Source organism: Colletotrichum scovillei (assembly GCF_011075155.1).
Source record: "Colletotrichum scovillei strain TJNH1 chromosome Unknown Contig00006, whole genome shotgun sequence".
Taxonomy (NCBI): domain Eukaryota; kingdom Fungi; phylum Ascomycota; class Sordariomycetes; order Glomerellales; family Glomerellaceae; genus Colletotrichum; species Colletotrichum scovillei.
This window is the reverse complement of record NW_023336264.1, coordinates 3,124,315-3,151,970: the sequence shown is the minus strand read 5'-3', so window position 1 is coordinate 3,151,970 and position 27,656 is coordinate 3,124,315. Positions and strand designations below refer to the sequence as shown.

General features: G+C 54.0%; 11 protein-coding genes across 11 annotated transcripts; 7 read left to right on the top strand and 4 right to left on the bottom strand.

Annotated features, from left to right (window-relative positions):
* The first annotated feature begins 1,020 nt into the window (after positions 1-1,020).
* On the top strand, positions 1,021-3,432 carry HER10_EVM0003091 (aspartate kinase). The gene is made up of 6 exons (XM_035472777.1): positions 1,021-1,451; positions 1,520-1,539; positions 1,599-1,679; positions 1,738-2,062; positions 2,120-3,038; positions 3,103-3,432. The coding sequence occupies exons 1-6, from the start codon at positions 1,362-1,364 to the stop codon at positions 3,198-3,200; spliced, it is 1,533 nt and encodes a 510-aa protein (XP_035332361.1). The 5' UTR covers positions 1,021-1,361; the 3' UTR covers positions 3,201-3,432.
* Positions 3,433-3,830: 398 nt separating this feature from the next.
* HER10_EVM0005748 (uncharacterized protein) lies at positions 3,831-5,109 on the top strand. The gene has a single exon (XM_035475352.1). The coding sequence runs from the start codon at positions 3,960-3,962 to the stop codon at positions 4,986-4,988; it is 1,029 nt and encodes a 342-aa protein (XP_035332676.1). The 5' UTR covers positions 3,831-3,959; the 3' UTR covers positions 4,989-5,109.
* A 3-nt stretch (positions 5,110-5,112) lies between these two features.
* Positions 5,113-5,995, bottom strand: HER10_EVM0000376 (transcription elongation factor spt-4). Its single transcript, XM_035470161.1, has 3 exons — positions 5,756-5,995; positions 5,394-5,647; positions 5,113-5,280 (listed from the first exon to the last, which is right to left on the bottom strand). The coding sequence occupies exons 1-3, from the start codon at positions 5,837-5,839 to the stop codon at positions 5,247-5,249; spliced, it is 372 nt and encodes a 123-aa protein (XP_035332027.1). The 5' UTR covers positions 5,840-5,995; the 3' UTR covers positions 5,113-5,246.
* Positions 5,996-6,325: 330 nt separating this feature from the next.
* HER10_EVM0007881 (uncharacterized protein) lies at positions 6,326-6,769 on the top strand (the record flags this gene model as incomplete). The annotated part of the gene is made up of 1 exon (XM_035477421.1): positions 6,326-6,769. The coding sequence occupies one exon, from the start codon at positions 6,326-6,328 to the stop codon at positions 6,767-6,769; it is 444 nt and encodes a 147-aa protein (XP_035332940.1).
* HER10_EVM0009762 (uncharacterized protein) lies at positions 6,425-9,005 on the bottom strand. Its single transcript, XM_035479238.1, has 6 exons — positions 8,606-9,005; positions 8,448-8,528; positions 7,954-8,389; positions 7,298-7,903; positions 7,119-7,243; positions 6,425-7,063 (listed from the first exon to the last, which is right to left on the bottom strand). The coding sequence occupies exons 1-6, from the start codon at positions 8,753-8,755 to the stop codon at positions 7,025-7,027; spliced, it is 1,437 nt and encodes a 478-aa protein (XP_035333152.1). The 5' UTR covers positions 8,756-9,005; the 3' UTR covers positions 6,425-7,024.
* Positions 9,006-9,488: 483 nt separating this feature from the next.
* On the top strand, positions 9,489-11,021 carry HER10_EVM0001304 (nuclear protein Es2). The gene has a single exon (XM_035471059.1). The coding sequence runs from the start codon at positions 9,603-9,605 to the stop codon at positions 10,944-10,946; it is 1,344 nt and encodes a 447-aa protein (XP_035332139.1). The 5' UTR covers positions 9,489-9,602; the 3' UTR covers positions 10,947-11,021.
* A 261-nt stretch (positions 11,022-11,282) lies between these two features.
* HER10_EVM0002292 (ABC1 family protein) lies at positions 11,283-13,625 on the top strand. Its single transcript, XM_035472009.1, has one exon. The coding sequence runs from the start codon at positions 11,385-11,387 to the stop codon at positions 13,596-13,598; it is 2,214 nt and encodes a 737-aa protein (XP_035332263.1). The 5' UTR covers positions 11,283-11,384; the 3' UTR covers positions 13,599-13,625.
* A 143-nt stretch (positions 13,626-13,768) lies between these two features.
* Positions 13,769-14,775, bottom strand: HER10_EVM0010872 (uncharacterized protein; the record flags this gene model as incomplete). Its single annotated transcript, XM_035480318.1, has 2 exons — positions 14,543-14,775; positions 13,769-14,491 (listed from the first exon to the last, which is right to left on the bottom strand). Exons 1-2 carry the CDS (start codon positions 14,720-14,722, stop codon positions 13,769-13,771), a joined length of 903 nt encoding a protein of 300 aa, XP_035333301.1. The 5' UTR covers positions 14,723-14,775.
* Positions 14,776-15,330: 555 nt separating this feature from the next.
* Positions 15,331-16,397, top strand: HER10_EVM0001302 (phosphoprotein phosphatase; the record flags this gene model as incomplete). The annotated part of the gene is made up of 2 exons (XM_035471057.1): positions 15,331-15,530; positions 15,623-16,397. The coding sequence occupies 2 exons, from the start codon at positions 15,331-15,333 to the stop codon at positions 16,395-16,397; spliced, it is 975 nt and encodes a 324-aa protein (XP_035332138.1).
* Positions 16,398-16,560: 163 nt separating this feature from the next.
* HER10_EVM0003879 (glutathione S-transferase domain-containing protein) lies at positions 16,561-18,551 on the bottom strand. Its single transcript, XM_035473541.1, has 4 exons — positions 18,348-18,551; positions 18,080-18,266; positions 17,818-17,866; positions 16,561-17,747 (listed from the first exon to the last, which is right to left on the bottom strand). The coding sequence occupies exons 1-4, from the start codon at positions 18,375-18,377 to the stop codon at positions 16,787-16,789; spliced, it is 1,227 nt and encodes a 408-aa protein (XP_035332442.1). The 5' UTR covers positions 18,378-18,551; the 3' UTR covers positions 16,561-16,786.
* Positions 18,552-18,724: 173 nt separating this feature from the next.
* On the top strand, positions 18,725-20,562 carry HER10_EVM0000196 (ribosomal protein S9/S16). The gene is made up of 2 exons (XM_035469990.1): positions 18,725-19,641; positions 19,704-20,562. Exons 1-2 carry the CDS (start codon positions 18,795-18,797, stop codon positions 19,793-19,795), a joined length of 939 nt encoding a protein of 312 aa, XP_035332011.1. The 5' UTR covers positions 18,725-18,794; the 3' UTR covers positions 19,796-20,562.
* The last annotated feature ends 7,094 nt before the right edge of the window (positions 20,563-27,656 follow it).

Below are 27,656 nucleotides of genomic sequence, written 5' to 3'. Positions count from 1 at the left end.
CAGATGCATGCATGCAAGGCTTGGCAGGGTATTTTCACGTTGCCTTTGCTCACTGTCTGATAAGACTGCCCAAGACTCTGAATGGCTCCAGGTGTTGTTGAGCAAAACTACGTTGTCATGAGTTGCGGCGGCAACAGATCAGTGGCATGCAGAGTTGCGTCAGATGCGGCTATTTCACTGGGGGCGTGGGATCCCCGTCTGTCAATTCGTCATCGGCCGGTCGCTGATTCGCCATCCCCGCGCGGTCGCCAGGATTCGGCACCTAAAGGTTTTCTTCGAGAGAGGTTTCATAGGCTCTTTACGAGACCGCATTTGTGGAGTGGCTGGACGGGAGACGGCAGCGACAACGCAGAGGCTTGAAGAGACCACCAGAGCGGACGCACACAGCGAGTGACCCCCGTGGGGTTCATGAGTGACCACTAAATGGCCGTCCTGGAACCGTACTCTATTATCTAGAGTTTCTGGGATATTGAAGAGATGGACAAGTTTGACATTGGTGTCAAATTACCTTCTTCAGAGGGGCTAGTGAAGCACCGATACTGCGTATGACTCAGACAAAGAAATTGTCACGGATAGAGGCTGCCGCGGACACACTGCCCAATTCAGAGCCCTCGGTCGTACAAGTCTTTGCAGAAGCCAGGTCAAGCCAGGGGATTTATCGGCAGAGACGGTAAAGATAGGTAGGTAGCAGCAACGGCAGCGGCGTGGCAGGTATGCGTTGGAGGACTACCCGGGATTCCAAAACTCGAGACCCATTCATTATTACCTTTTGACCGAGGAACGGCACTGCTGAGGCTTGTACGTCAAGACAGGTAGTAAAACTGACCAATGTACGGCTGTCATTGTTTGGTGACCTTGCAGCAGTGTATCTGTAAGGTCTCTGTGTAGGTAGGCACGAATAGTGTGAGAAGATTCGGGCCCGCCTCCGATGTTCCGGAAACGCAAAATTTTGGACGCTGCAACTTGCACAAGCGTCGCCGATTTCGTCGCTCCACCACATCCCACTTTCGTCCCATCCTCATCGCCTTGGTTTAATCCACCGCAACATAAACCACCTTGAACATAGCAATTCCACCGCATTCGAGCCGTGGTCTCTCTCTTCCCACTCTGTAAACTCCCTGCACCTGTCATACCACTTTCTCTTTTTGCTAAACGCCTTGCTGTGTGACGCATCTCACTTAAGACACTCAATTTGAGAGGGTTGACATCCCAGTCTAACCGTCGCCATTCTTTAATTTTTTTTCCCTCTCTCTCCCTCCCATTCCCGCATCGCTCACAGTGCCCCTCCTTCTTGGCCCGCCTTAGGCACTCATACCCCAAAACCAACCACTTTAGGCTCTGCGCGTAGCCATTGATACATCATGAGTAGTCAGACGATAGGGAACACCTCCAGCAATGGCTGGGTGGTGCAGAAGTTCGGCGGAACCAGTGTTGGAAAGTTTCCAGACAAGGTTTGTTACTCACCACTGAGAAAGTCGCGATTGCTGCATGAGGCTGATCCAGTATACTCACACGCCAGATCGCCACGGATATTGTCCGGTACGAAACACACAATTTTCAAGTAGGATTGTGACCTGACTGACACATTCGCGTTTTAGAGCAAGCCTTTCCCACAACAAGGTCGTCGTCGTCTGCTCGGCAAGAAGCACAGGCAAGAAGATTGAGGGCACCACCAGCCGGTGAGTCACTCAGAAACGCAACCCAGCCTTCATTCCCAACTGACACCCTCCGCCAAAGACTGCTTGGCGTGTTTAACAAGCTCAAGGGCATCGCGGCGCCCACGACGCCCGAAGAGACACAGAATGAGCTCATGAATGAGGCCAAGGGTCTTATTGAGGACATTTGCAAGGACCACGTATCGGCAGTCAAGACTTTCCTGCGCAACCCAGAATTACAGGCCTCCTTGGAACAGGAGATCCGTGACGAGTGCCAAGAGCTGGTTGAGTACATCGTCGCAGCCAGGAGATTTAACCTCGAGGTCAACTCAAGATCAAAGGATCGATGCATCAGCTTTGGTGAAAAACTCAGCTGCCGGTTCATGGCCGCATTGCTGAAGGACTTGGTACGGAATGGATACGGCTTTCCACTGTCTTGAAAATGCCGCTAATTACACTCGCAGGGCGTCGCCGCGGAATATGTGGATCTCAGTGACGCGTTCCACCATGATGCCACGGCTCGTCTGAGCCAGGGCTTCTACCAGGAGGCCGCAGCTGTATTGAGGAAAAAGATCACGGCTTGCGAGGACCGAGTACCCGTGGTCACTGGCTTCTTTGGCAACGTTCCCGGAAGCCTGATCGATGGTGACATTGGCCGAGGCTACACGGATCTCTGCGCGGCGCTATGCTCAGTCGGTCTGAAGGCGGATGAGCTCCAGGTGTGGAAGGAGGTTGATGGAATCTTCACAGCAGACCCGACCAAGGTTCCTACGGCCCGCCTGTTGCACTCCATCACACCGTCTGAGGCGGCCGAGTTGACGTTCTACGGTTCCGAGGTCATCCATCACTTGACCATGGACCAGGTCATTCACGCCTCGCCCCCTATTCCCATCCGCATCAAGAACGTCAAGAACCCAAGGGGAGTTGGCACCATCGTCGTGCCCGACCCCATTCTCACAGCCGGCCATCAGATCCAACGTTCAGCACCTGCAGACCCGTCCCTGGTCCAAAAGCCAAAGAGGCCCACGGCTGTCACGATCAAGGACAAGATCTCCGTCATCAACGTGCACTCCAACAAGCGGTCCATCTCCCACGGCTTCTTCGCAAAGGTCTTTTCTATCCTCGACAGCAACCAGATCTCTGTCGATCTCATCTCCACGAGTGAAGTCCACGTGTCCATGGCCATCCACGCCGGGAATTCAGAGGGTGGCAGCTTCGACAAGGCGCGGCTTGAGCTGGAGGAATGTGGCGACGTCAGCGTGCTCCATGACATGGCCATCCTGAGTCTGGTTGGTGCGGAGATGAAGAATATGATTGGTATCGCCGGTCGCATGTTCTCCACGCTAGGAGAGCACAACGTCAACTTGGAGATGATCTCACAAGGTAAGCCGTCTCGGGGGGAGGAGAGGGATTGCGAAAGAACACGCTTGCTAACTTTTCGACACAGGTGCTAGCGAGATCAACATCTCCTGCGTCATTGACGCCCGCGACGCTACTCGTGCCATGAACATCTTGCACACAAATCTGTTCACTTTCCTTGACTAGGGCGCTCGTCTCGATCTGCCCCGCGCGCTTCAACTGCGCGCGGCGGAAGCGAGCTCTGCTTTTTTTTTTGGATTGAAGTATATAAAGTTTCCCATGGGTCGGGTCATCTCAAAACGGAGCATGAATTTGCATTGTTGGATCAGAAAAGAAGAAAGAACGAAGAGTCTGGGTTGGGAAAGACAAGATTCCCTTGATTTATCTAGAGGTATATACCAAATGCACATGATTAGGTCAGCTTTGGCATAAATTTCCAGGCGTTGGTAGAGTAAATCGCGGATCAGGTCCAGAGGCAATCAATCATATCGACACACCACCAACTAATGGAGTTGGGACCATGAGAATTACCTGTCAAGCAATTGTCAAAATTGCAATAGCCGGCAATCAAGAACCACCCCAGTAACCAGATGAACGTAAATATTTACCCGCCAGGCCGAGGTCGGCGAAGTGGGATACAGTGCTTAGATGATCATCGCACACTGCTCTGCCCCGCCACTTCTTCCATGGGCGCAGACCCTTGTCAATTCTGATAAGATAAGCAGCACCAGAAGGATCCACAACCGACCCTGGAAGGGCTCATTGCTTCTTTGCGACGATCTTCTCCTGTCAACATAACTGCATCCAACCTCGAATCTCACACGCGCCACTTATCGGAACCCTGCCCACGACATATAGATCCTACCATCTTACCTCGAAAACAACCCCCTCTTCCACATTAGAAACCGTCCACCAAAGAACGCCCCCCCCAACAGAACGCCCACGATGCCGAAAGCAGAAGTCGGCTCGACGAAGCACCTGAGCAACAAGCTCAAGAGCAAAGGCCTCCAGCGGCTGCGCTGGTACTGCCAGGTCTGCGAGAAGCAGTGCCGCGACGAGAACGGCTTCAAGATGCACACGCAGTCCGAGTCGCACGTGCGGCAGATGATCGTCGTGGGCGAGGACCCGAAAAAGTTCCTCAACGAGTACAGCAACCAGTTCCTCCGCGACTTCACGCAGCTGCTGCGCACGGGACACGGCGAGAAGCAGGTGCAGATCAATCACTTTTACCAAGAGTACATTGCCAACAAGGAGCACGTGCACATGAACGCGACAAAGTGGCCCAGCTTGACCGAGTTTGCGAAGCACCTGGGGCGGGAAGGCATCTGCCGCGTCGAGGAGAACGAGAAGGGTATTCACATTGCGTGGATCGATAACTCGCCGGAGGCGCTCAAGAGGCAAGAGGCGTTGAGGAGGAAAGAGGCGCAGGATCGGGGCAATGAGGAGGTGGAGCAGATGATGATTCGTGAGCAGATCAAGAGGGCGCAGAAGGCAGCCGAGGCGAGGGGCGAGAAACCCGATGACGAGGAAGAGCGGGAGAAAGGGCTGCAAAGGGCGGAAGGAGAGAAGGTGTCGTTGTCGTTCGGCGCCAAGCCTGCGGCGGCGAAGAAGGAGCCCAGCCCAACGGGAGCGCAGTCCAAGTCCGCCGATCCTGAAGTCTCGACTACAGCGACGAATACAGTAGCGTCGGAGAAGACAGAGGACAAGCCTGTCGAGAAGCCCTCTCTCGGAGGTGGTCTATCGCTCAAGATGACGGCGAAACCTCAAACCAAGAATGTGTTTGCGCAGGCGAAGAAGAACGCGCTGGCGGGCGGCGCGAAGAAGTCTGCCTTTGAGCAACCGAAAAAGATGAGTGAGGCGGAAAGGATCATGAAAGAGGACATGGAGAGGCAGAAGGGGAAACGATCAAGAGACGGGTCCGGGTCTGGTTTTGGCGGGTTTGCGTTCAAGAAGCAAAAGACGGATCAGCGGTGATTTCAACCGGTAATCAGGGATCGATTTCGCGTCCATCGACAGGCGTTTGGGTTTAAAGCAGGGGCAGCATCACATTGTAACAAAAAAGGAGGTTCAACGACCTCCATGGGCGAAACTTGGGTTTGCACCTTTAGATACCATTTTGAGAATTGATTCATCTGAATAGAGTCTTCCCTGACTCCTTGCCGACCTTCTTTGACTCCCCGTAAAACGCCTTGTATGTAGAAAAGCACACTGTTCACTAGCTCGTAGCCAATCTCAAGCATCAACCTCCGTCTCCGTTCCGTCGCGCCTGTTACAAAAGTCAGTCAAATGTACCAAGGCCAAACATCCACTCTTTTCCCGGATTCCACGCCAAAAAAGAGACCCAGCATCCGAAAGAGACAGGGAGAGGGCGTTACTGACGGAATATAGTGTATCCTGTACTCCTCCTCGAGCGTGTTGCGGATCTCGTCGGGCAGCTGACCCGAGACCTTGATCGCGTAGACGCCCCTCACGTAGTTGTCCAGGCGCTGCCACTTCGCCACCCAGGAGCGCTTCGGGTTCGAGAGGGTGATGAGGCCCTCGAAGACCTGGGACGTGCAGCTCTCGATCTGGTCCTGGGAGCCGGCCATGTGGAGGAAGTCTTCGCAGTTGGGGCAGCCTTCGTCGCGGAAGCGCTGGTTCGAGGGACAAATGTTAGCCTTATTTGGTTCCATGCAGTAGCTTATTTCCGCCGAGGCTTTTCATCCGGAAAGTGTTGTAGAAAAAGTTGACCGTGGACGTACAGAGTAGGTCATGACGATGGAGCAGACCATGCAGGCGCGGAGGTAGCGCTGCTGACCGGGCGCGACGAAGTTATCAGCCGACATTTTTTTGAGATTATCTTTCCGATCGGAGAATCTGTCTTCGGTGTTCTAGAAGGATGGGGCGAGCGGTTGAGAATTGTGTCGAAAGGGTGAGTGTGAAAGTCGCAAAAGCTAGAGCTTCATTAATGGTGTTTCTGGCGGAAGAGAGGCTCTGGCTGGGAGTTCCTCAAGCAGCTGGAAGTCAAATGTGGGGCACCCGAGTGAAAGGCATCGGTGTTTTCCATTGATGGCCCAGACTCAAAGTAACTTAACCAATATATGCATATATACAAGTACATGGATAATGATTGATTTTGGCGCAGACCCACCTCCAGAGCTTCTTCGATCCCCTGCTCGAATCACATTACATGCTACTCTTCTCTCTCATTGAAATTCTCTCCTGCCGCCTGTCACACATCTTTTCAATCTAAGGAACTCACAGAGCCCAGAATCTGTGAGAGAAGCGTCGAAAAAGACATCAATTGATCGACCAGAGAGGAATTAGCCAATATGACGACGGAAAACTCATCAGCCGGTGACGCACCCGCCAGCACGCCGCGCGCGACGGGCCAGAAATCTCACGAGCTACTCACATGCACTATCAAGGCCCCGATCTTCTCCTACACTCATTTGGAACTCATCTCCGAGTCTCCGACAACACAAGAAGCATTGGAACTGGACAATCTTCAAGTACGCTCCTATTGCAATGCTGCTCTCGCCCAATTCCTGGGCGCAACAGGCTCCGCCATTCCCATCGATATACTCAAAGTCGAGGGCGCAAAGTGCTGGCTGCGCGTGCCTCGGCAGGATCTTAGCCCCTTCGCCGCCGCGATCACGGCGTGGGCAGGCGTTTCGGACCAGGGAAGCCGGCGAGTTCTCCGGGTGAAGCAGTGCTCCGACTACTTGGGCGCTATCGTCGGCACTGATGGCCAGGACAAGCTATGGTCGTCATGAGCCTACACCTCGGTAGAGCTACGGAGAACGAAAATAATAACTGGTCATCCTTTTGGCCAAACACCCAACCGTCGTATTATTCTAGATTCGAGGTTATGGTGTGCGCCCGCAGGGCAAGAACTCCGATTTATCCGCATGGCCAAACCCACGCTGCCACCCAGCCCCTTATATGCGCCGATCACATGCACCATGTATGCTGCGGATGCAAACTATACCTTCTCATACTCTAGGGACGGCCGTCCGCATATCATCAAACTACATCAGAGAAGACATGAGAGAACTCTGGGCATACGCCTTGAAAGTGAAAGGTCAGCGGCAGAAGAAGCAAAGGAGGAGGGATATGTCTTACCATAGGCTTGATATCCGGGTGAGGAACGGCGTCGAACTGCTTGAAGTCGAGCTTGTAATCGGGGCCTACATTGATGTATGCTCCCCTGTTCTCGGTGGAGTCGCAGTATCTTGGCGCGGAGAACACTACGACAGTCAATTCCAGGTCAAGGACGGTCATGAGAGAGCAGAGAAACTTACCAGTAATGCAACGCCCGTCGTGCTGCACCTCGTAGCCATCCATGCGAACTTCGTGACTGCGAATGACGGCCTCGAGACCGTTGTTCTCGCAGAACCTCTTGGTGATATCGGGGCCGAACTGCATGCCAACACCGCGCTTGCTCGGGCCACGGCCGGGCTCCTCTTGGGGGTCCGTCCATAGCATTTCCATCATGAGACCCGCCTGGCCAGGCTGGCGCTGGGCGTGTCTGTCGAGCTTTCGGATGTCGTCCAAAGTGACCTTGTCGTCTGAGAACAGACCACCGTGCAGCACGAGGTACTTGGTGCCGATCAGAGTTGCCAGGGGCAAAGCCGAGAAACTCTCTGAGAAGAGCTTGAATATCCTCTCGTTGTACTTCGCCTTGCACTCGCCCTCGAAACCGTACACACGGTTCATGTCATCGGTCTCGTGGTTACCACGGTTCAGGAAGAAAGCGTTAGGTCGGAGCCACTTGTATGCGTAGAGCAGAAGAGCGATTTCGCAAGACCATGATCCACGGTCGACAAAGTCACCATTAAAGAGGTAGAAGTGCTTGTCGTTGGGCGTTCCGTTGAGACGGAAAAGCTCCATGAGATCAAAGTATTGCCCTGGCTACGAGTAAGTATTTTGCTACCAAATGAGATGCACAGAAACATACCGTGTGTGTCACCGCAGACTGTGAGTTGTGTGCCCTCGGGGATTTTCATCTCCACCATAGTCGGCTCGTCATAGACAAGCTTCTTGACGGCCAGGATGATTTGGTAGACGTATTTCCTGTGGATCTTCTTGCCGTTCTTGAAGCGCTCCGTCATGTCGTCAATGAACTCTTGCGTCATCTCCTCTCCTAATCTGACGCCATCGTAGTCGTCCTCAACGCTGATGGTGCTAAGATCAAGGCCTTCCGCAGCTGACGGCTCGTCACCAACTTCGATTGCGGCGAAGAAGTCCAACTTGCGAACAATCTTTCTGCATTCGTCCAGCTTCAACTTAGCATCCTTGTTGTTTGGGTCGAGTGCTATACACTTCTTGAAGTCGCCGAGAGCGTCCTTTGGTCTGATAATGGCGGTTTGGGCAAGGCCGCGGCGGAAGTATGCCTAAAGTCGTACCGACGTCAGCAAACAAGGATCGTTGGCTGTGTCCGGGATTGCCCACCTTAACAAAGTTGGGGTTGAGCTCGATCGCCTTCGAACAATCCGCAATAGCATAGCCGAATGCTTCAGACTTGATATTTGCCTACTCGTAGTCAAGATTGTGTTAGTCACACGAGCAGCTTGACTTCGCAGCCTCGGTGCAGCGAGGGGGCAACGAACCTGGGCGCGGTTGGTGAAAAACGTTGGCTCTTTGTCGTTAAGCTCAATGGCCTTGGTGTAGAGCTCGATAGCAGCGGGCCAATCGTGGGAAGCAAAGGCCTTGTTGCCTTCGTTCTTGAAGGCTGTCGCCTTTTCCTCTGGCGTAGACATGGCGGCGGCAACGGTACTCTACTGCAGAACCAAAGTGTGGGGTATCCGTATCGCAGGTGAGAGACGATGGAGGGGTTTCTCCAGCTGGCGTTCGCACACGAAACAGTGGGAAGTCTAGTTGACGTTTCCGTGGGCGTGAAATTCGAGTGTGATTTCCCCAGCCGAATCGCAAAATTGGGGGCGGGAAAGAAGAGGTGGTTGTAGCAAAATTTGCTATGCAGCAGAAGCTCTTCGAAGGTTGAAGTTGCCGGGCTTGGGTCGGATTCGAAAGCTTCCTTTTGCGACGGTTCGGCCCTTAAACCCTCTTCAGTATTCGGAGCTAACAGGAAACAGTGCGCTGCTACCGCACGGTGCGATACAGTTGCAGCGGGGTGGCACTGGGTTGCCACTTCAGGAGTCCGACAGGGGCGCTGAAAGGGCGGCGCTGTGGTCTGGCCCCTCCCTCCACTCCCGCGAGGAATGAGCTTCCATCGGCCACTACGGATGCCTGGGAAGGTAAGGTACCTTAGCGGAGTACGGACGACTTACACCTCCAGGCATGATGTACGTAGTGCAGGACCCCTTCGACGGGGAAGCCTGAGGTACCCGTAGCCTTGATACCTGGTAGTTGCATAAGGTACCTAGGTAATTATGGAGAGTCTAACCTTATCGCTTATCAGAGTCGCCCCACGTCACTCGGACCCGAACCTGGGCGCAACTCAGACTTTCAGATTGGCCTCAGCACATCGATCCGACATCAATCACCTCACGCGACATCTATCCAACCCATGGCGCTGGCGGCGCGCTCCTCGTGTACCTACATTCCTTTCAACGCAGACTTCTCAAATTTATCAGCCCCGGTCTGTCAATGATGGAGTCTCAAGAACGTACATCAACCGCGCTTGTGCGCAAGCGGACCGACCTCGAACTGATGCCACCACCACCCGCAGCGAAGAAAATCAAACGCCCGAAAAAGGTCATAGATGAAGATACCTATACCGACGCCTTATCGCAGATCATTGCGCGTGACTTCTTCCCGGGACTCCTCGAGGCCGAGACACAGCAAGAGTACCTCGACGCTCTCGAATCAAAAGACAAGGCATGGATTTCCAATGCTGGCCAGAGGCTGGAGCGCGTGATGACGCCGGGAAGGAATAGGGTCAAAAGGCCCATGCCTTTTGACAGCGCTGGACGAACACCATCCGCATATGGCGCAGATACGCCCGCATCGGTGGCATCGACGGTATCCGAAGCGCCAAAACCAGCCGTGGACATCAATATGAGCCTGGCCAATTTCCAGGCTACTTACACCAGCGAGGACAATGAGAGCTTTTACAAGCTCATGGATAAACAGAATCAGAAGAAGGCAGAGAAATACGAGTGGATCTGGCGAGGGAACAAGCTGCCTTCAAAACAGATGATCAAGCAGGCGGAAGTCGAAGCCAAATTGCTAGAGACAAGGAGTCTGGTGGACGATGGGTGGAAAAGAGACAGACTGGCAATCAAGGACGTGGATGACAGGCCAGCAAGACCAGACAGTTGGAACGCCAACCCCAAGAACAACTTGATGTTCGGCCCGGATGGTGTGGACGACGACTACGAGAGCCCGGCCCAGAAGGCACAGGCCCAATCAATGATGCCGCCTAAATCGATCAATTATCAGAACACGAGGGTACCGCAGCCAGTAGTCGTGGAGAGACCTCCGTCCCCGACGCTTTCTGCTGTGAGAGACGCGATTGCTGGCAAACCCCGCAAAGAAGATCTGGCTTCGAGCGCTGTAGGGGGTGGAGAGACGCCGAGAGTGAATGGGTACGCCTTTGTGGATGACGAAGACGAAGATGACCAAGTTCTCCCTGCGCCAATAATCAACCTCGGTCCTGGTGACGCTACGCCAAACCCATTCAAGCTACAAGAGCACAGGAAGCGAGAGACTTTGCATCACCGTCTCGTTGAGCGGGCAGCGCATTCGAAGAGAGAGTCTGCGAAAAATGGGTTGACTGGAAAGTTGGACAGAACACCAGTGCCCAAGTTCCCGTCCAGTCCGCGGGTCTCGGGCGGTCTGACACCTGCCGCCCAAAGGTTGTGGGGGAAGATCGGCAGCCCAAGGCCAGGCAGTCCGCATACTTCATCTTTGAAGGCGACACCCATGCGGGCAAGAGGCTCACTTTTGAAGGGCGGCGCCTCGGTGACAAGGGATTCAACGCCAAAATGAGTAACACGAATAATGACCATAGACGAGGGACTAGGGATAGACTAGAGATACCACTGCAGGATAGCTGACGAGGAGCACAAAAAGAAGTAAAATCATTCTAAATGTGAACGACGAGCATCTAGATTGAGACAGTGACCAATTATGAGTAGGTAGTGTTGTCGAATCATTGGCTGACATTGGCCAATATGGAAATGTATGGTAGCTGGACAAATATATGCCTAGGCGGATAACCCCGTTATACGCATGACGCTACCTCAAGCTATCTAGAGCTATCTTCTTTTCTTCTCTTTATATGCATAAACCCATCAGTTAATTTTCCCACCATGACGAGGACCATTTGATAATCCCAGCATTTCCTGAAAGCCGCGAGGCCACCCGGATGTCAAAGGACTATCACAAAGACATGCGTGTAGCATAATTGAACAAACTGTTTCACCGATGAGGTTCGCCGATTTCGCTGTCGATTTGGCAGCTGTGCTCGGCGCTTCGCGCTCTGTCGCATCCAGACATGTTGCACTGAGAGGCCGACAGCTTGAGAGCTTCACTAAAGCCTCCAGCTTAACACGCAAATCCCCCACGGCACCTCAGCACACACGAGATGACGTCGCAACAGAAGCTACGGCCTCCTCCGATATCCCAGGAGCTCAGCCGACAACTGAGAAAGAGACGCCGCCGTCAAATAAGGAGTCGCCACTTCAACCCAGTCATCCCTCGCTCACAACATCAAGCAGCTTCCAGCCCAATCTCAACAATGCAGCCCGTATCTCACCAAGCTCAGGGTCAGTCCTCTCTGAACTGAGGCAATCCAATCCTTCAGCTTTCCCATTTACAGGCAAATCACCATTGGATCAAAGGCCCAAGGATGACACTGTTCCTGCAGGGTCTTCAGTCAGCAGGCCGGCGGCTCCGTACGGGGCTCCTGTCTCTGAGGAGGCAGACGACCTCCCTCAAGGTGTCAACGTCAACATCTTCCACAGCACCCGAGCCGCCAAACTGCTGGGTAAAGAGGGAGAATCAACAAAGGTTGATTTTGGTAACCGCAGGAAGCTTCCACCCACGAAACTCCCCGAGTTTGTCGATTTCTCCAAGTTGTCCAAGGATGCCGAGGCAAAGAAGTCAGCTACCCTTGAGGCCGCTCCAAGCACTTCTCAGACTGCCCCTCAACCTGAAGTTGGCAAGAGCGAAGTTTTGAGAAGCGAAAGCTCACCAATACCTTCAGAGCCTCTGCCTGCTGCCGATGCCGCTACCAGCCCCGTATCAAAGGATGAACCTCCCGCCGAAGCTATCTTGGGCGCTGCGGTCGACCAAACAGCACCGCCTGCATACGCTCTCAGGGAATCCAGCGTGCCCGCAACGCGCCTAAGCAGACTTTGGAATTATGGCGGTCTGGCAGCAGGAATGATGGGTGGTGCCATCACCGAGAGCATTGGTAGAGCATTTGGCGGTGGTGGTGAGGGTTCAGTATTGCTCAGTGCCGGCAACATGGAAAGGCTCGTCGCAAAGCTGTCGAGAATGCGTGGCGCCGCCCTGAAGATGGGTCAGATGATGAGCTTCCAGGACACGAAGATGCTCCCGGGACCGATTCAGGAGGTTCTACAGAGAGTGCAGGACCGTGCCGACTACATGCCGGCCTGGCAGAGAGACAAGGTCCTCAAGGCGAATCTGGGTGCGGAATGGCGCGAGTTGTTTGAGGACTTTGAGGAGAAGCCCATTGCTGCCGCGTCCATCGGGCAAGTTCACCGGGCTACCTTGAAGGAGGGTGGTCGCAAGGTCGCGGTTAAGATTCAGTTCCCTGGAGTCGCAGACTCGATCAATTCCGACCTCGACAACCTGGGCATTCTCTTGACCGCTACCAAGCTCCTACCAAAGGGCCTGTACCTGAACAAAACCATTGACAATGCGCGGCTCGAGCTGGGATGGGAATGCGATTACGAGAGAGAGGCGCAGTGCCTGATCCGTTACAAGGAGCTCTTGGCTGATGAACCGGATACTTTCCTTGTGCCTAACGTTCATCTGCAAGCCTGCGGAAAGAATGTTCTGACCATGGACTGGATGGAGGGTGTGGGCGTCACCAGAGTCAAGTCGTTCACTCAGGAGCAGAAGGACTGGATCGGCACCCAGATCCTCCGTCTCTGTCTCCGGGAGATCACCGAGTTCAAGTTCATGCAGACCGACCCTAACTGGACAAACTTCCTCTACAACGCCAAGACGAACAGGCTCGAGCTTCTCGACTTTGGCGCTTCCCGGGAGTACCCGGACGAATTTGTTACCCAATACGTTCAGCTCCTTGCCGCGGCCTCGAGGACCGACCGGGACGAAGTCAAGCGCTTGTCTGAGAGCCTCGGATACCTTACAGGCCACGAGAGCAAACTCATGGTGGACGCCCACGTCAAGTCGGTGCTCACCCTGGCGGAGCCTTTCCTCGGTTCGGCACCCGAAGTCTACGATTTTCACGACCAGACCATCACGGAGCGCGTCAAGGCTCTTATCCCCGTCATGCTCCGCGAGAGACTTGCGCCACCACCCGAGGAGACTTACAGTCTGCATCGCAAGCTGAGCGGTGCGTTCTTGCTTTGCGCGAAGCTCGGCAGCAAAGTCAGGTGCCGCGAGATGTTCGAGGAGAGTCTGAAGAAGAACGGATATAGTGCTTAGAGGAGGCATACGAAGAACTACCCCCAATCCACTTTGTACCATTTTGTATCATAACTGTACGATCAATGTGTAGACACACAATGCAGGAGGATTATAGACAAAATAAAGGGCCCTCCGCAATGCGTTCAAGGGGTTCATAACTCGAATCAAAGCACGCTAACAACGTCTGCTCATTCCCTAGGTCTCCTCTGCATCTTGTCAAGCTCCTTCCGCTCCCTTCCAACAACCTTCTTCCTCTTCCGCTCAATCGTACGGTCGACCTGCTTCTTCTTCATGCCCGCAAACTGGTCCATCAAGAACCTCTTCTTCTGCTCCGACTTCTTGAGGTAGAACGGCTGCTTGCCCTCCTTGACGAGCTCCTTCTCCTTGCGTTTGTGCTCCTGAATGACGTCGTCCGCCCGCTGCTTGCGCTCCCGCGCCTTCATCTTGCTCTCCATCGACAGCAGCATCCTCTTCATCTCCTCCTTCCTGTCCGCATCCTTGGTCTTCTTGATCTCGGCCCGCAGCTGCTTCATCTCGTCTTTGCGGTAGTCATCCAGGAAGGCGTACGCCCTCCGGGCCTTGGACTCGTCGACGGGCCCGCTCATCGGGTCGAAGCGGGGGTCGCGCACCTCCATCTTGGGCACGGCGATGATTTCGCGACGGCGGGAGACGGGCTTCTTGCTTGACTGCTCCATCGGGGCGTGCTTGCTCGAGCGCTTGACGTGGTCGCCATGCTTGGGTTTCCTGCCGACTTCTTCCGGGCCCGAGTCTGAGTCTTCGTCTTCTGAAGGTGATGCGCCGCGCTTGCGACGTTTGGCTGAGGGCATGGAGGCCTGGGCTTTTGCGAGGGCGCCAAAGGACACTGATGAGATGTCGATGCTGGACTTCTTTGGCGGTGGTGAGGCATCGGACTTTGGGCTGTTAGCAACAAGTGCAGTAATTTTATGGCTCGAAGTAAATACTTCTTCGTCGTCCTCTTCCATATCCTCATCCTCTTCGTCCTGACTCAACTCATCCCCATCCATTCCCATCTCCTCAGGCTCACTGCTCGTCTGCTCATCAACTTCAGGTTCCGCTTCTCTGCGAGGCCTCACACGGCGCTGAAGGCCTGAAAACCCTTGCTTCCTCTTTCCAGACAGCATTTTGTCTTTATTTTTTTGTTGATTCTGTGAAGCTGAAAGGTGCACTGTATGGTATGCTCGTAGTGTGAAGGGGTCAGAACTCACATGGAGCAGGCTCGCTCACACCTCGAAGCAACTTTTCAGTGGGTCAGAGTGACCAGTGGCCTCGTATCGATAAGAAACGGCAACTTATCGATAACATCTGCCTCACAAACTTCCATCCATTCTTTCAATGCGATTTCCCAGCAAGAACAATTTCCTCTCCACTAATCGCATCAAAGACAAAAAAGACCCTGAATACGCTCCGAACAGTATATTCGACCTGCGCCTATTCACTACGGAAGCAGCTAGACCAGTATTTTTTCACCTTCAGCTCAATTGACTTCGCCTTCCCACTTCATTACCTAGCCCATCCATCCATGCAACCCTCTCTTCCCCGGATATTCGCCAGATCGCAACAGATCCACCAACGTTGCTTCTACAAAACCGTCGCGCGCAAGCGTCCAGGTCGCCCACCCCGCGACTTCCCTCGAAAAGACACACTCTCCGAATACAATAACGAACCTTACCTTCCCTTTCCCACGACTCCCTCGCGCGATTCGAGGCTTGTCTACACTCCACACAAAAGCATGTCCGACCTACAATGGTGGGCCAAGCCCGCCCCGGCCATGGCCGCCCCGTCGAACCAGCAGCCGAGCAGTAACGGCTTCACGATACCGGGCCTCGGCAACGCCGCGAACGTTCCCTTCGCCTCGACCTCCGCGACTCCTCTTCCTGAGCAATCTTCCGCCGGAAACCAACCCACAATCCCAAAGGGACCTCGCAAAGCGTTCGTCTTTCCCCCCTTTTCCATCCTGTCTCTATGCGTTCTATAACCCTCCGATGCTGTCGCAAAGACTAACATTTCGTCTCTAACACCAGAGCCGCGGCGCCGCACAACCGTGATAAGATCATAGCCCCCAGTGCCGCCTCAGGCGGCGTCCCGAACCCCACGCCGCAATACCTCCAGCAAGCCTCCATCCCGCCGACCCTCGTCCCGACCCCTCGACCGATCCTTGTCGTAATGGACCTGAACGGCACCCTCCTCTTCCGACCCAACCGCCGCAACGCCGCTAGCTTCGTCGAGCGGCCCCACGCGAAGCGCTTCCTGCAATACTGCCTCGACACCTTCCACGTCGTCGTCTGGTCCTCTGCCCAACCGAAGAACGTCCAATCCATGTGCGACCAGCTCCTCCTCAAAGGCGGCCTCGGCGCTGCAGACACCCAAGAAGAGCGGGCTTCGTACCGCCGTCGCGTCCTGGCCGTCTGGGGACGCGACAAGTTCGGCCTCTCCGAAGCCGACTTCAAGCTCCGCGTGCAGGTCTACAAGCGCCTGGAGATGGTCTGGGCCCAGGCCAACGTGCAGGCGGCGCACCCAGACGCCGCGTACGGCGGCCGGTGGGACCAGACCAACACCGTTCTCGTGGACGATTCGCTCGAGAAGGCGCGGAGTGAGCCGTACAACCTGCTGCAGATCCCCGAGTTCTTTGGCGACGCCAGTGAGCCGGGCTACGTGGTGCCGCAGGTTCATGATTACCTCAACCAGCTCTGTTACCAGTCGGATATCAGCGCGTATATGCGCACGAATCCGTTCCAGCTGAACGACGCATACAGGCTGGAGCAGCAACAAGAGGGTCATGTGCAGGGCCCAGCGTAGAAAATTGACGGAGAAGGAGTCTTTGGCAGAACCTGGACATATGCGAGGTTGAAAAAGAGACACAGGACATGGAGACCAGACTTGGTAGCATCGAGATACCCCTTAGCATGAGCTTATGGAAGCATCACATTCAATTCAAAAATATGCACGTGGAGCCTCGTAGTGAAATTGAAAAGTGTTCTTTTGATTTTGATCAGGAACAACCTGCATCTTCTGCCTCGTCCTAGTGACTCAGACCTAGTAACTCGGCACACAGCTATGGGCATTGCGCACAGGATATTCCTCTTCGGGTCCATAACATCATCTGCATACCCTCCTAGCCTATTCGTAAACTCATTTCATCTCTGCCATAAGCCATGAATTTTGGATCACTCCGTTGAGCGATGCGCTTATTTGAAGACCTTGCCGTCGGCAACGGGGTACTCCTTGCCGTTGTGGGTAGTGGGGGCCTCCCATCCCCAAGAGTCAGAGACGAACTTCTTGGTCTCGGGGGCGGAAGCGTCGAGCTTCTCGAACTCATAGCTCTCGTAGTCGGGAGCGACATCGAAAGCGGGCTTGTAGTCCTGGCCACGGATGACGAAGGCGCCCTCGATGACGGAGTCGTTGTTGGTGCCGTAGACGGCAGCGCATCCGAAGATGAACTTGCGGGAAGCCTCAAGACGGTTGTTGAAGCCGCCAATGAGGTTGTTGGACATGAAGGTCATGGTGAGCTCGTCGTTGTACTTGTACTTCACCTTCCAGAGAGAGAACTCCTCGAGGTTGACGTTGTCCCAGAACCACTGCATGGCCTCATCGTGGTTCTTGATGTTGGAGTACTGACGCTTCCACTCCTCAAGGTCGAAGGTGGCGCGGGGGAGCTCAGCAAGGGGGTGCTTGGGCTTAGGGGCGGCGGGAGCCTCCTCAGCAGCGGGAGCGGGGGCAGGCTTGGGGGCAGCCTCCTTCTTGGGCTGCTCAGGCTTCTTGGGGGCGACGTTGGTCAGCTTGGGGGTCTCGAGGAACTCCTGCTTCTCGGTAACGGCGGTCCAGATGTCCTGGTTGATGATGGTCTGGTACCAACGGGTGACGTTGGGGTTCTCCGCGCGCCACGCCTTGTCGAAGAAGAACTCGAAGCCACGGGCGATGATGCCAGCGGCGAAGAGGTCAGCGAGGGTGATGCGCTCGCCAACAAGGTAGGTGTTGCTGAGGAGGTGCTCCTCAATGACCTTGATGGCCTTGAGGGCGACCTTGGAGGAGTCCTCAACAGCCTTCTTGTTGTAGGGGTCCTTGCCAAGGAGAGGGCGGTACCAGGCGCCCATAGGGGGGAGGACCTCGGAGTTCACGAAGGACATCCACTTGAGAATGGAGGCGTAGCTAGATGAAGAATTGTCAGCCTCGTTCTTCGGAGCTCAGCGAGAGAAAATTGCGCTTCCGGTGCACTTACTCCTGCTTGGTCTTGCCGAGGAGGGTGGTCTTCTCGTTCTGGGAGGTGACTGTGGCATGTCGTTAGCTCTTGCTCCACAAACAGTTTTTAATAGTGAGTAAACGGTGCCAATGGTAGGATCAGAAATTTAGACTATGTCAACAAAGAAATTCAGACAGGGATAACTGTATTTGAAAAAGCTTGATCATCATATCGCGAATCGTGGGATGTTGTTTTTGTGTGTTCGGAAAACGAGACCGGCAAAGTATGACTCAGAACGTACTGTAGATGGCAATGGCGATGCACTCAGAGAGAGGGTAGCCATCCTCGCCAAGGAAGGCGGGGACCTTGCCGAGCTTGTTGGCCTTGAGGTGCTCAACGGAGGGCTTGGTAGGGTCAGCCTCGATGAACTCGAGGTCGACGTTGTTGGCCTTCGCGACGGCACGGATGGCCGTGGTGCGGGGGTTAGCCTGGAGGGGGGACGATATTCGTTAGCGATGAGATTCCTAGACATCGTGGTGTTAAGAGTAATTTGGGGTTTCTTTTCTTACCGGGTAGGTGAAGAGCTTTCCGAACGCCATCTTGAATCAGTTGTTTCACCGAGAGGGATGGAAGGGTATCAAAAGGTGCGTGATGTGATGGACAAGAGAGAGGAGAGAGAAAAGTTCAGGTTCCCCGCCAGGGTGACAGTAATTTTTTTGAATGAAATTTCGACCGCAGTGCCCCGCCACCCGAAAGCCCCTCGCTCGATTGACGGCAGCTCGAACGCCAGGGCAACCAGCTGCGGTGTGTGAGGGGTAAAATGCGGCAAGAAAAGGGGCCGAGCGTCTGTGGCGCTGACGCCACATCACGTGACCTACATGTCGTCCGATGTTCTGCCGTAAACCAGCTACGAAGCTAGGAAAGATTTCTGTCTATTGGCGTTCAAGGCTGTCTCCAGTTCACGATATCGCGACAGCAACCGCATCAACGAGGGCGCTGCTCGAGGTCCCGCAACAATGTCGAGCTTACGCCAGGGCCTGCAGCAGACGCTCTGCTTGCGCCAATTGGCAAAGGGTCAGTCGATGAAGCCTCAATGGCAACGATCGAGCCTGCAATCGAGCTTCAAGAGCATGTCGACTACGAGCGATCTTCAAGTTGAAAACAGCGAACCCAGAATCGACACAAAGCTAGACTTGCCTCCCAAGAAGCCTTTTCACGGGGTTACGAAGGCTCGTCCACTACCCGTCTCGCCATCCTATTTCTCCAGAGAGCCTCGCTTCAACGACGCCTACATCCGACTTTCTGCTCTCGTGGAGAGATACCAGCACCTTCCTTTGGCGCCCCCGGAATTGGTCCCACGACAAATATGGAGGAACTTGAAGGGTTACCGACAGACCACTGGAGAACCAGTCAAGGCGATGCCCTTTAGCCAAGTTCTTAGCATGGTTAAGCGGCTGCATCAGATCCACCCCGGACTGATGCCCAGCGAGGTCAAGGAAGCCCTGCAGGAATTCAAACGCGATATTGATCCGTACAAGAACGTGGCCAAGGTTGTGCCTCTCGACAGATATGGACGCGCTTTAGGCGTTGGCCGCAGGAAGACGTCGAGCGCCCGCGCTTGGGTTGTGGAGGGCACTGGAGAGATGCTGGTCAACGGCAAACCTCTGAACGAGGCATTTGGCAGAGTTCATGATCGTGAGAGCGCCATCTGGGCGCTCCGGAGCACTGCGAGAACAGACAAGTACAATGTTTGGGCACTTGTTGAAGGCGGCGGTGTGACCGGACAGGCCGAGGCTCTTACGTTGGCAATTGCCAAGGCTGTCTTGGTCCACGAACCAGCTCTCAAGCCGATACTAAGAAAGGGTAAGTCAACTCCCGTGGTGAGAGTGATCTTCGGTTTGTTGCTGACAAGTTCAACGCTACAGCTGGCTGCATTACCCGCGATCCTAGACAAGTTGAGAGAAAGAAGCATGGTCATGTCAAGGCCAGAAAGATGCCCGCCTGGGTCAAGAGATAGAAATCTCTTTCAACGCGTGGCGTTCATGAAGGCATTGCCAGGCAATGTTCTCAAATTGTTGTTGTACTACCACCCCGTGTATTCATAGAACAGAGGCAGCTCTTACAATGCCAGCCTATGGTGTATACTTGCCTCATGTCCCATATCGGCGGGCGAGATTCCTCGCAAGGGAATTTACTTCGTATTATGTGAGCCCAAATTTCGCAAAGGAATAACGCGGCTAGGGCACAGCTAGGACACAGCTTGGACACGGCCAACTCCGGTCTACCTGCTCGGCATAGCTCGCAGTCACCTTGTACCAGTACGGGTCCAGAGGTGTTGGAGCTTTGGACAAGTCTGCTATCGGCACTACCGGCTGCGCTTGATAGCTGGAAAGCGAATTGCAGGCATGAAGAGATGAGGAATCATATCCGGCAACACACTAGTTGGACGGGTTGACAGAACGCGGTCGGTTTAGCGTTAACGCTCTTGCTCCCACGCCTTGATACCTGATCCATGCAATTCGCGGAGAAGCAACGTGGTGTCTTCGATTCTAATTGTCCTTATCCCAACTGCAACGGAAAGACACCGGACCTTGGACCATGAAGCAACGCAAGAGTCAGAGTTGACAACCAGTTTGATTGTTAGATGGTGGTTCAATGCAAGGATCTGGAACCTGGTGTTGGAATGCTCAGGATCGACATCTGGAAGCGCGATTTTGGGCCACCCTCTATGTTCTGCCGTCATTGACCGCAGTGGTGGCAGTAGCTATTGTCGCGACAGAGATGTCTTTTGGCTGATACGGTTCATTTAACTAGCGCGTGCAATGACCACTTGCAACGGTTGTACGTGTACCTCACGGAGCGGCCGTGAAAGAATTTTCGGCGCGCATTGAAACCGGGTCTGAGAGAGAGTGAAGGTAGCCCCCGCGTGTCATTATCAGGCCAGAATCATAGACCACAAACTGGCACCTGTGTAAAGCTGCGGGCGGGTTGAAGATGTGGACGTTATTAGAGAGGTCCGTGAGCAAGCGCGTTGACATCTCTGGCGTCAAGGCTAGTGATGGCGCCCCTATTGCCAACGTTGCAGAAGTGCGTCCGGCGAGGGCCTTGTTTCAATTTCCCACACAAGGTAACCCCTAAAGGAGACGACAGCGAGAGCACAGACGTTCAAGCCTGTCCTGTCCTCCGAAGGTTTCTAGAAGCATGGAACGAGTGAATCGAAGGTTCGTGGAGCTGGTTTCACCTCCTGGTGGCCGTTTTCGGTGACGGCTTTGTTCTTCCGGTAATGGGTTTAATCGGAGGGTGAAGCTGGAGATGGCGGACAGCACGACTCGGCTGGTTTCGCCGCATCAGGCAAGGCGGCACTTGAGATGAGCAGGCCGTTGCTATTGCCGTGTATGTTTTGGACAAGACGTGGAAGAGCATGGGGCGTATATTCAGATGCAAGGAGGGAACGACAAAGGTTCTGAACCAATCGACCGGCGGGCGAGGCGCAATAACGGTAGCGGCAGAGGCGGTGATGGCAGCTTGAGACGACGGGATGGGGTGGTGGGTAGTGGTTTGTGGTTTTGGGAGGGAGGCAAGATCGGAACAATGCTAGACGATGCGATAACGAGGCTATTGAGCTCGAGCTGCCAACGTGTGCTCCAAACACCCTTTGACGTTACATTCTTTTCTGAGGCCATGTGCTTGAGTGGATGGAAGATCGGACTGATGTTGGGGAAGGATCTCTTTGCGGGCTGACTTTCTTTTGGCGAGTGAGCATCTCATGGTGAGCTCCGGGGATCAACCAGGCGTCGGTTGAGATGATCGACGGTAGTCGCCTTGTGTGAGGCTGAGATCGGCCCAAGAACATCCAACGGCTGCGTGACGGGCCAGACCATGCCGAGGAAGAAAGTATTGGAGCATTGGAGGAGGGGTGAAGTACCTACACACACATGCACACACTAGGTCTGCCACACCACAATCGCAGGTGGCTACCTAGCACCTTGGAAGCATGCTTAGGGTGTATGTCTAGATGGGGAAAACGTGGTCTCGACTAGAGCAAAGACGGCGATTGGGCGCCTCTAATTCGACCGTTGGCGGCCAAGTTCCAAGGCGCGACGCCCATCTCCGCTGATTCGGGCCTTCAGTTATCTGGTAGAAGGTTCGCGGTCCCAAGTTGTATTATTACGGCTACCAGAGGGACGGTATTCGACAAGCCTCGGGAGACGAGTCGGGGATTTGGAGGGACGACGCCGGCTGAAAAGCAGGTGACGGTGCTTTGTTGAAACCGTCTGCTACGTCGTCTTAGGTAAGGTGCCGAGAAGGTTGCTGGAGACTCCCCACGTCAGCCAACCTCACCTTGGAGCGATGCCGCAAACGCAGATGGCATACCTAAGCGCGGTTCTGGACGTTCTTAGCGCGCATTACGCAGGCTTTGCTTGTCCAGACTCCAGCGCGGTGCCATGGTGCCTTGCATCCGGAGTTTAAGTTGCTGCGGTAAGGTAGCCGTAAGCCGTGCCCTGAGTCTTGAGAAGCCTTGGATGCAGGCAGCTGGTCCCCCGACGAGCTAGGTAGGTTGGGAATGCAATCAACCCGACTGGAAGAGGAGGAAGAAGTGGGCAGGAGCGTCCCAGCATAAGAAGTATGGTTGGGCCGTTGGGTTCGTGCTGCCCAAGGCGTGTGGGCAAGCGCTTGATTGGCACTTAACACTGTAACCACACGTGCTTTATCTGGTCCAAGGTTTGTCGTCTTGGCCTTGGTTCTTGCGTCTGTAGTGAGAACTAGCGCAAGGTAAGGTAGTTGGGGCAGAAGGACAGACACCGAGTAAGGTCAGGACGGAGACACGATGTAGGTGGTATCGAAAGGCCGGCGGCGCGTGAAGAAGGTGTTGGTATAATAGCGTATATTCCGGTGTGGTGTGGTATGGTGGAGCAGACAGCTCGATGGGCGGCAGAATGAGTGGACAATGGACTCTGAAGACTGGAGCGGAACGGTGTTCGGATGTCAAGAGGAAGACTCCAACGACATCGAGGGAAAATTAATCGTGTTGGAGAAACTCCGCCCCAGTCCCACAGTGGTACATAGAATGCATTAGCCGGACGCAGCGTTTGACTTTGGAGAAGATCAGGAAACCCGTGGGCCGCTAGACCTATCGGGCATTCGAGGGTTTGAACTAAAGCCATTACTCCGTGTCTACCTTACCTTGGTATGAAGCGCGTGATATGTACACCCGACGGCACTTGATCCGCATATCTTGCTCGTCTCCTTCCATCTTTACTCCGAATGCCTTACCCGAATGTATCGTATCCGGGGGAGCAATGACGAAGTAAAGTACAAGCGCGGCGAACGCGAGCATTCCGTTTCCATTGCATGAACCAAAGTATTTTGTATCAGGTTTCGTCGGGTGATAAGGTAGGTAGTACCGATGTACTTGCAAGTTACACGGACGGATACTGCCCGCCCTTAGATGTCGTGAATGGAAGTGTGGAAGGTGCGCTGAAATGTTCTTTCCCGAAATAGCTTCCCCGTCGTTTGATGCGATATTTTTTGAGGCCCGTAAGGCGTCAACAGTACGTGTACATACCTGACTACCTACCTAGGTATTCTATTGGGGAGGTGCGTCCCCTCCATCTCCCAAAATGAAAGGGACAGAAGCTCGCCTCACAGCTCACTTCTATCAGCTACCTCACAATACAATTACCATATTTACTTGTGTCGAGGTACGATGCTACGGGTACGGATACAAGCGCTGAAGCGACCTTGAACACTCAGACGTCTTTTCTCACATCTCATTACGCTGGATCAGAGCCGTCGTGATGAAATCTCGCCGAAATGTGGATCCCAGCCCCCCGAAATGCAGGCTCACGCACGGCATTGGCAATGGGAGCATATCCGCAGCGGAACCGCAATGTTTTTCACCGGAGATGTGAGGCCCACCACATCGCAGCATCTCACAACGTCTGTGAGCACTGAGCCCCAGACAACAATTTCGTTCCCCTGCGTCTTGATGCCGCGGAAGCAACGCAAATACGTCCGGGTCAACCTACGTCCGGATCGCGCGCGCTCGACCCTCACCCGACCTCACCTCATACTCCGTACATACACCTCATCTCATCCGCCCTGAGCCTTGTGGTGCAGTACGAAGTACTCGGGCTGAGGCAGGTATTGCGTATGCGCAGTCTGGACTCTGCACCGCGACTTGGTGGAAAGCATGCTTACTCAGGTATCCGTACGGATACATCCACTACTGCCACACACCCAGGCTCGACAAACGACCCCATGAACAATACAACTATAGACACATCATGCCTCGCCAAGGGGAGGCACAGAACCTTACTGGGAGAAACTTGGTGGTAAGGCAAGGTCTGGTCGTTTTTGCCGTGTCCAGGGAGCGTTCCGACTAATGCAACTTCAAATGACAGAGGACACTCCGAATGCAGGTGCTCATCACCTCCCACCTCCTCCTCGTTTGCCGAAAGCCAAGTACCAAGCGAGGCTTGTTGGGTTTTGCTCCTGTTCCTGAAGCAAGCAGTTGAGAAGCTTCCACACCACCACCTCTCTGGGCTGAGTTCCACACAAGACCAACCGAAGCCATCGTCCAGCCAGATGCTGCATCGAGCTGCCAGGCGAACCCCACCTTTTCGACGTCTGCAACATTCGCAATAGAGCAGTGGGAGCCATTCACAGGTCTGCCCATCCATGTGTGAAATGTTGCATTCAGGCACGATCCCTGGATCGCTAGGGCTCCTCCTCAAAAGGGCCCCGAGTGAGAGGAGAGGAGAGGGGACCAGAGAGGGGCGCGACCTCCAACCCTGCAGCTGCAGTCGGAGCAGCCATATCCACAATGTACAGATACATTGCCGCGTTCCGTACGCTCCGAACCACTCAAGCAAGGTACCGGCACTCGTTCAGGAACCCACAAAGCCCAGGTTTGCAACCCTGGTTGCCTGACCGGGGTCTTGCTTCGACCTCTTCGACCTCACCTGCTAAATTGCTCCCCGTCTAATCCTTTCTGGCGCTCACGTCTGCGCCCCTTGGCAGGCTCGACATTCACGCAAGGTTCATGGTTCTTGTCCTCCATCTAGGCCAACGCGTGTTCACTTTGCAATCATCAAGGTACCTATACCTACGATTCTTCAAATATCTCCGTCTCTATTTACCTGCGCACCAAGCAAAGTACTGCTCCTAAAAAGAAGGCTGCGATTGACCTAGAACTGCACAGATATGCACGTTCATCAAGTACTCCGAGGCCCGTCTGCATAATGTTCTTCTCGAATGAAAGTGTCAACGTCCGTGCCGCTTTCCCTTTCGTCTTGTGAAAGAATACTCGGATGCACTTAAGGAAGTGGCCATCCAAGACCGGTAAATCGAAAAGTGAGGCTTCAATCACCGCACCCATTGGGCATCGTCGAGTCTCACCAAGTCGCCGAACCTGGTCTGGTCTGAGCAGATTATCAATACCATTCGGTTTTTTTTCGCACTCGTCAGCGAAAGGGGGTTTCGAGTCCCTGTGTGTCAACTTGGCTGGCCCCCTTTCCAATATTCCAAATGGCGGCCTGTCATTTTCATTTCTCGCCTTCCATTGGCTTCGAATACTCTATCAATGAGAGACTCGTGGGAACGGAAGCCTCTTCCTGTCTGGTCTTGACTTGACATTTGCTCCACCGATTTCCTTTTAGCCCAAATTTTCTTGGGGGCCGACTCGGGCCATTTTCCATCTGGGATTTTTTTCCCCCTCACACGAAATCTGCAGTCACCGTGCAGTGTATTCCCCCCAATCCGAGACGGCTCGATTTGCTTCGTTGCACATCGGTATCTCCCCCCAGGTTTGACTGAATCGCGACGAAAAAGTTGTTCCTGCTGGCTTCATTGGTGGATCTGAAACCTGAGAAATCGGGCTTCAACTGTCAGCTTGAGGTTCGCCATCCCACACTGGTTTGACGCATATTATCAGAGGCCAAGCCCAAACAAGCGTCTCGAAGTCCAGTGGACGGGGGCTTGGCTATTGGCTGGAATTGGCGGCCATAACGAGTCGGGTTCGTTAGTAGGGATGCAGTCGCTGCACGATTCAAGTATCGAGTTAAGCTGGGACTTGGCTAGCCGGTCTGTACCGGCTAACGGTTACCCCATTCGCATAACGATGTGCTTCAAGTTCCGATTTCTTAGTCAACGAGGTTGCCAGCCAGGGCGAGAGACATTTGAAGCATGGTTTATCGTTGTCTCGAGCATCTGAAGTGTGAGAGATTCGACGGCTTTGTCATGCTCTCCCTAGTCTCTCCTCTTGATTCTTCCTCCTCCGCTCCGAAGCTGACGATCACTCTGTTGCTCCGCCATGGACTGAAGTGGGTGTCTACGACGATGTATGTACGTCATTCGGCATCGGCAGTGCATCGCCTCGCCTCGCCTCACCATTGAAGGGCTTTTTATCTGGGGTCTGAAGCTCTACCGACAGAAGCAATCGAAGCCAGGCTAAGGAGTACTTGTACGGTGCCTCGAGGGTTCCAAATGGGACCCAGTGGCAAGGCCTTTCGGCGGAAAACAATGTGCCGGGGAAAGAAGAGGGTAAAAGTGCTTCACAAAAGAAATGCAAGCAATTGTGTGGAAGAGTGGCTGGAGTGCGCTTCCCCCTGGCTGAGAGCCAGGGGAGGCGAAGGAGCACGAACAAGGGTCGCTGGGCTTGTCTCAGAGAGGTAATAAACAACGCCCCCAAATCCAGCCATCTGGGTGCTCACAGACTTTTTTAACTTTTACGATCCCTCCAGCTCATCGTCCAGGGGGCTCGTCATTGGCATCGCACCGAGGGGGAAGCAGTAGAGCAGGGCAGGGTCTCTGTATCATTCTCTCCATTCATTCAGTCAATCAGCTATATTCTTGTCTCAGCTTCATCAGTAACCCGAATGCCTGCGGCCCCGATCGGAGGAACTCAAATCGTAGCTGGTATTATTGAGAAGAGGAGATGACGGATTAAGTCATGTCGATGACCCCAACTGCTCAGACCCGCCCGACATCGAGCAGAAAATCGAAACGAAACGGGTCACAGTGTGGGCGGACACATTGACTTTTACAGACACCGGGGCCGAACTTTTCCAGAGCAGAACTGCAGAATGAAAGGGACAGTGGCATCCAACCATGCCAGGACTCTCGAGAGAGTCGATGCCCGATCAAGTAGGTAGAGTAGGAGACATGGCTTAAACACGAGGTACAGCAAAGCCAGTGACGATGAAGCGATACAAACTGGCATAAGGTGCAATGGGCAAGTACCATAAGTCTGCCCCCGATGGGGTGTGAAAGAGAATGGGAGGGCGTGCTTCGAGCAACCCCATCACTGCCGCGAAACAGACGAGAGAAAACGAAGGGGTGGGAAGAATGGGAAGGGGACCAACAAGCAAGCTCAGCACACCCCATGGCAGTCTTTCCCTGACTAGGCCGGCTGCTTTGCTTCCATCTCATCCATCCCATCTCATCTCTCGTCGTCTGTCCGCCTGTCCGTCCTCTCGATACACTCTGCTGAGCCATACCTCTTGTCTCCCCCTCAATACTCCTCTCAGATACTGAGGAAGTGAAAAAAGAGAGCCGCCCGTTTGCCGCGTTTTTCATTATATGGATATCTCAATCGACAACTGTCTATCGCCTATCTCTACTCCTTCACACCGTGCCTCGTCGAGCTTTGCTTATCCTTAGGTCATCTATACTACCAGATCAGACCGCCCAACTCTCACCAACAATAACGCACCAGCGATTACCACACCAAAATCCAAAGCTCTCTGCGCCTTTTCATTCCAGAGTCCTACAGGCGAACCCAGCGCAGGGCACCTGACAAGACCTGACTCTGTGCTCGCAAACTAGCCCCGGTTATGGGGTGTGAGCCAGTTGGCTTTGGCTCTGCTGCATAAGCC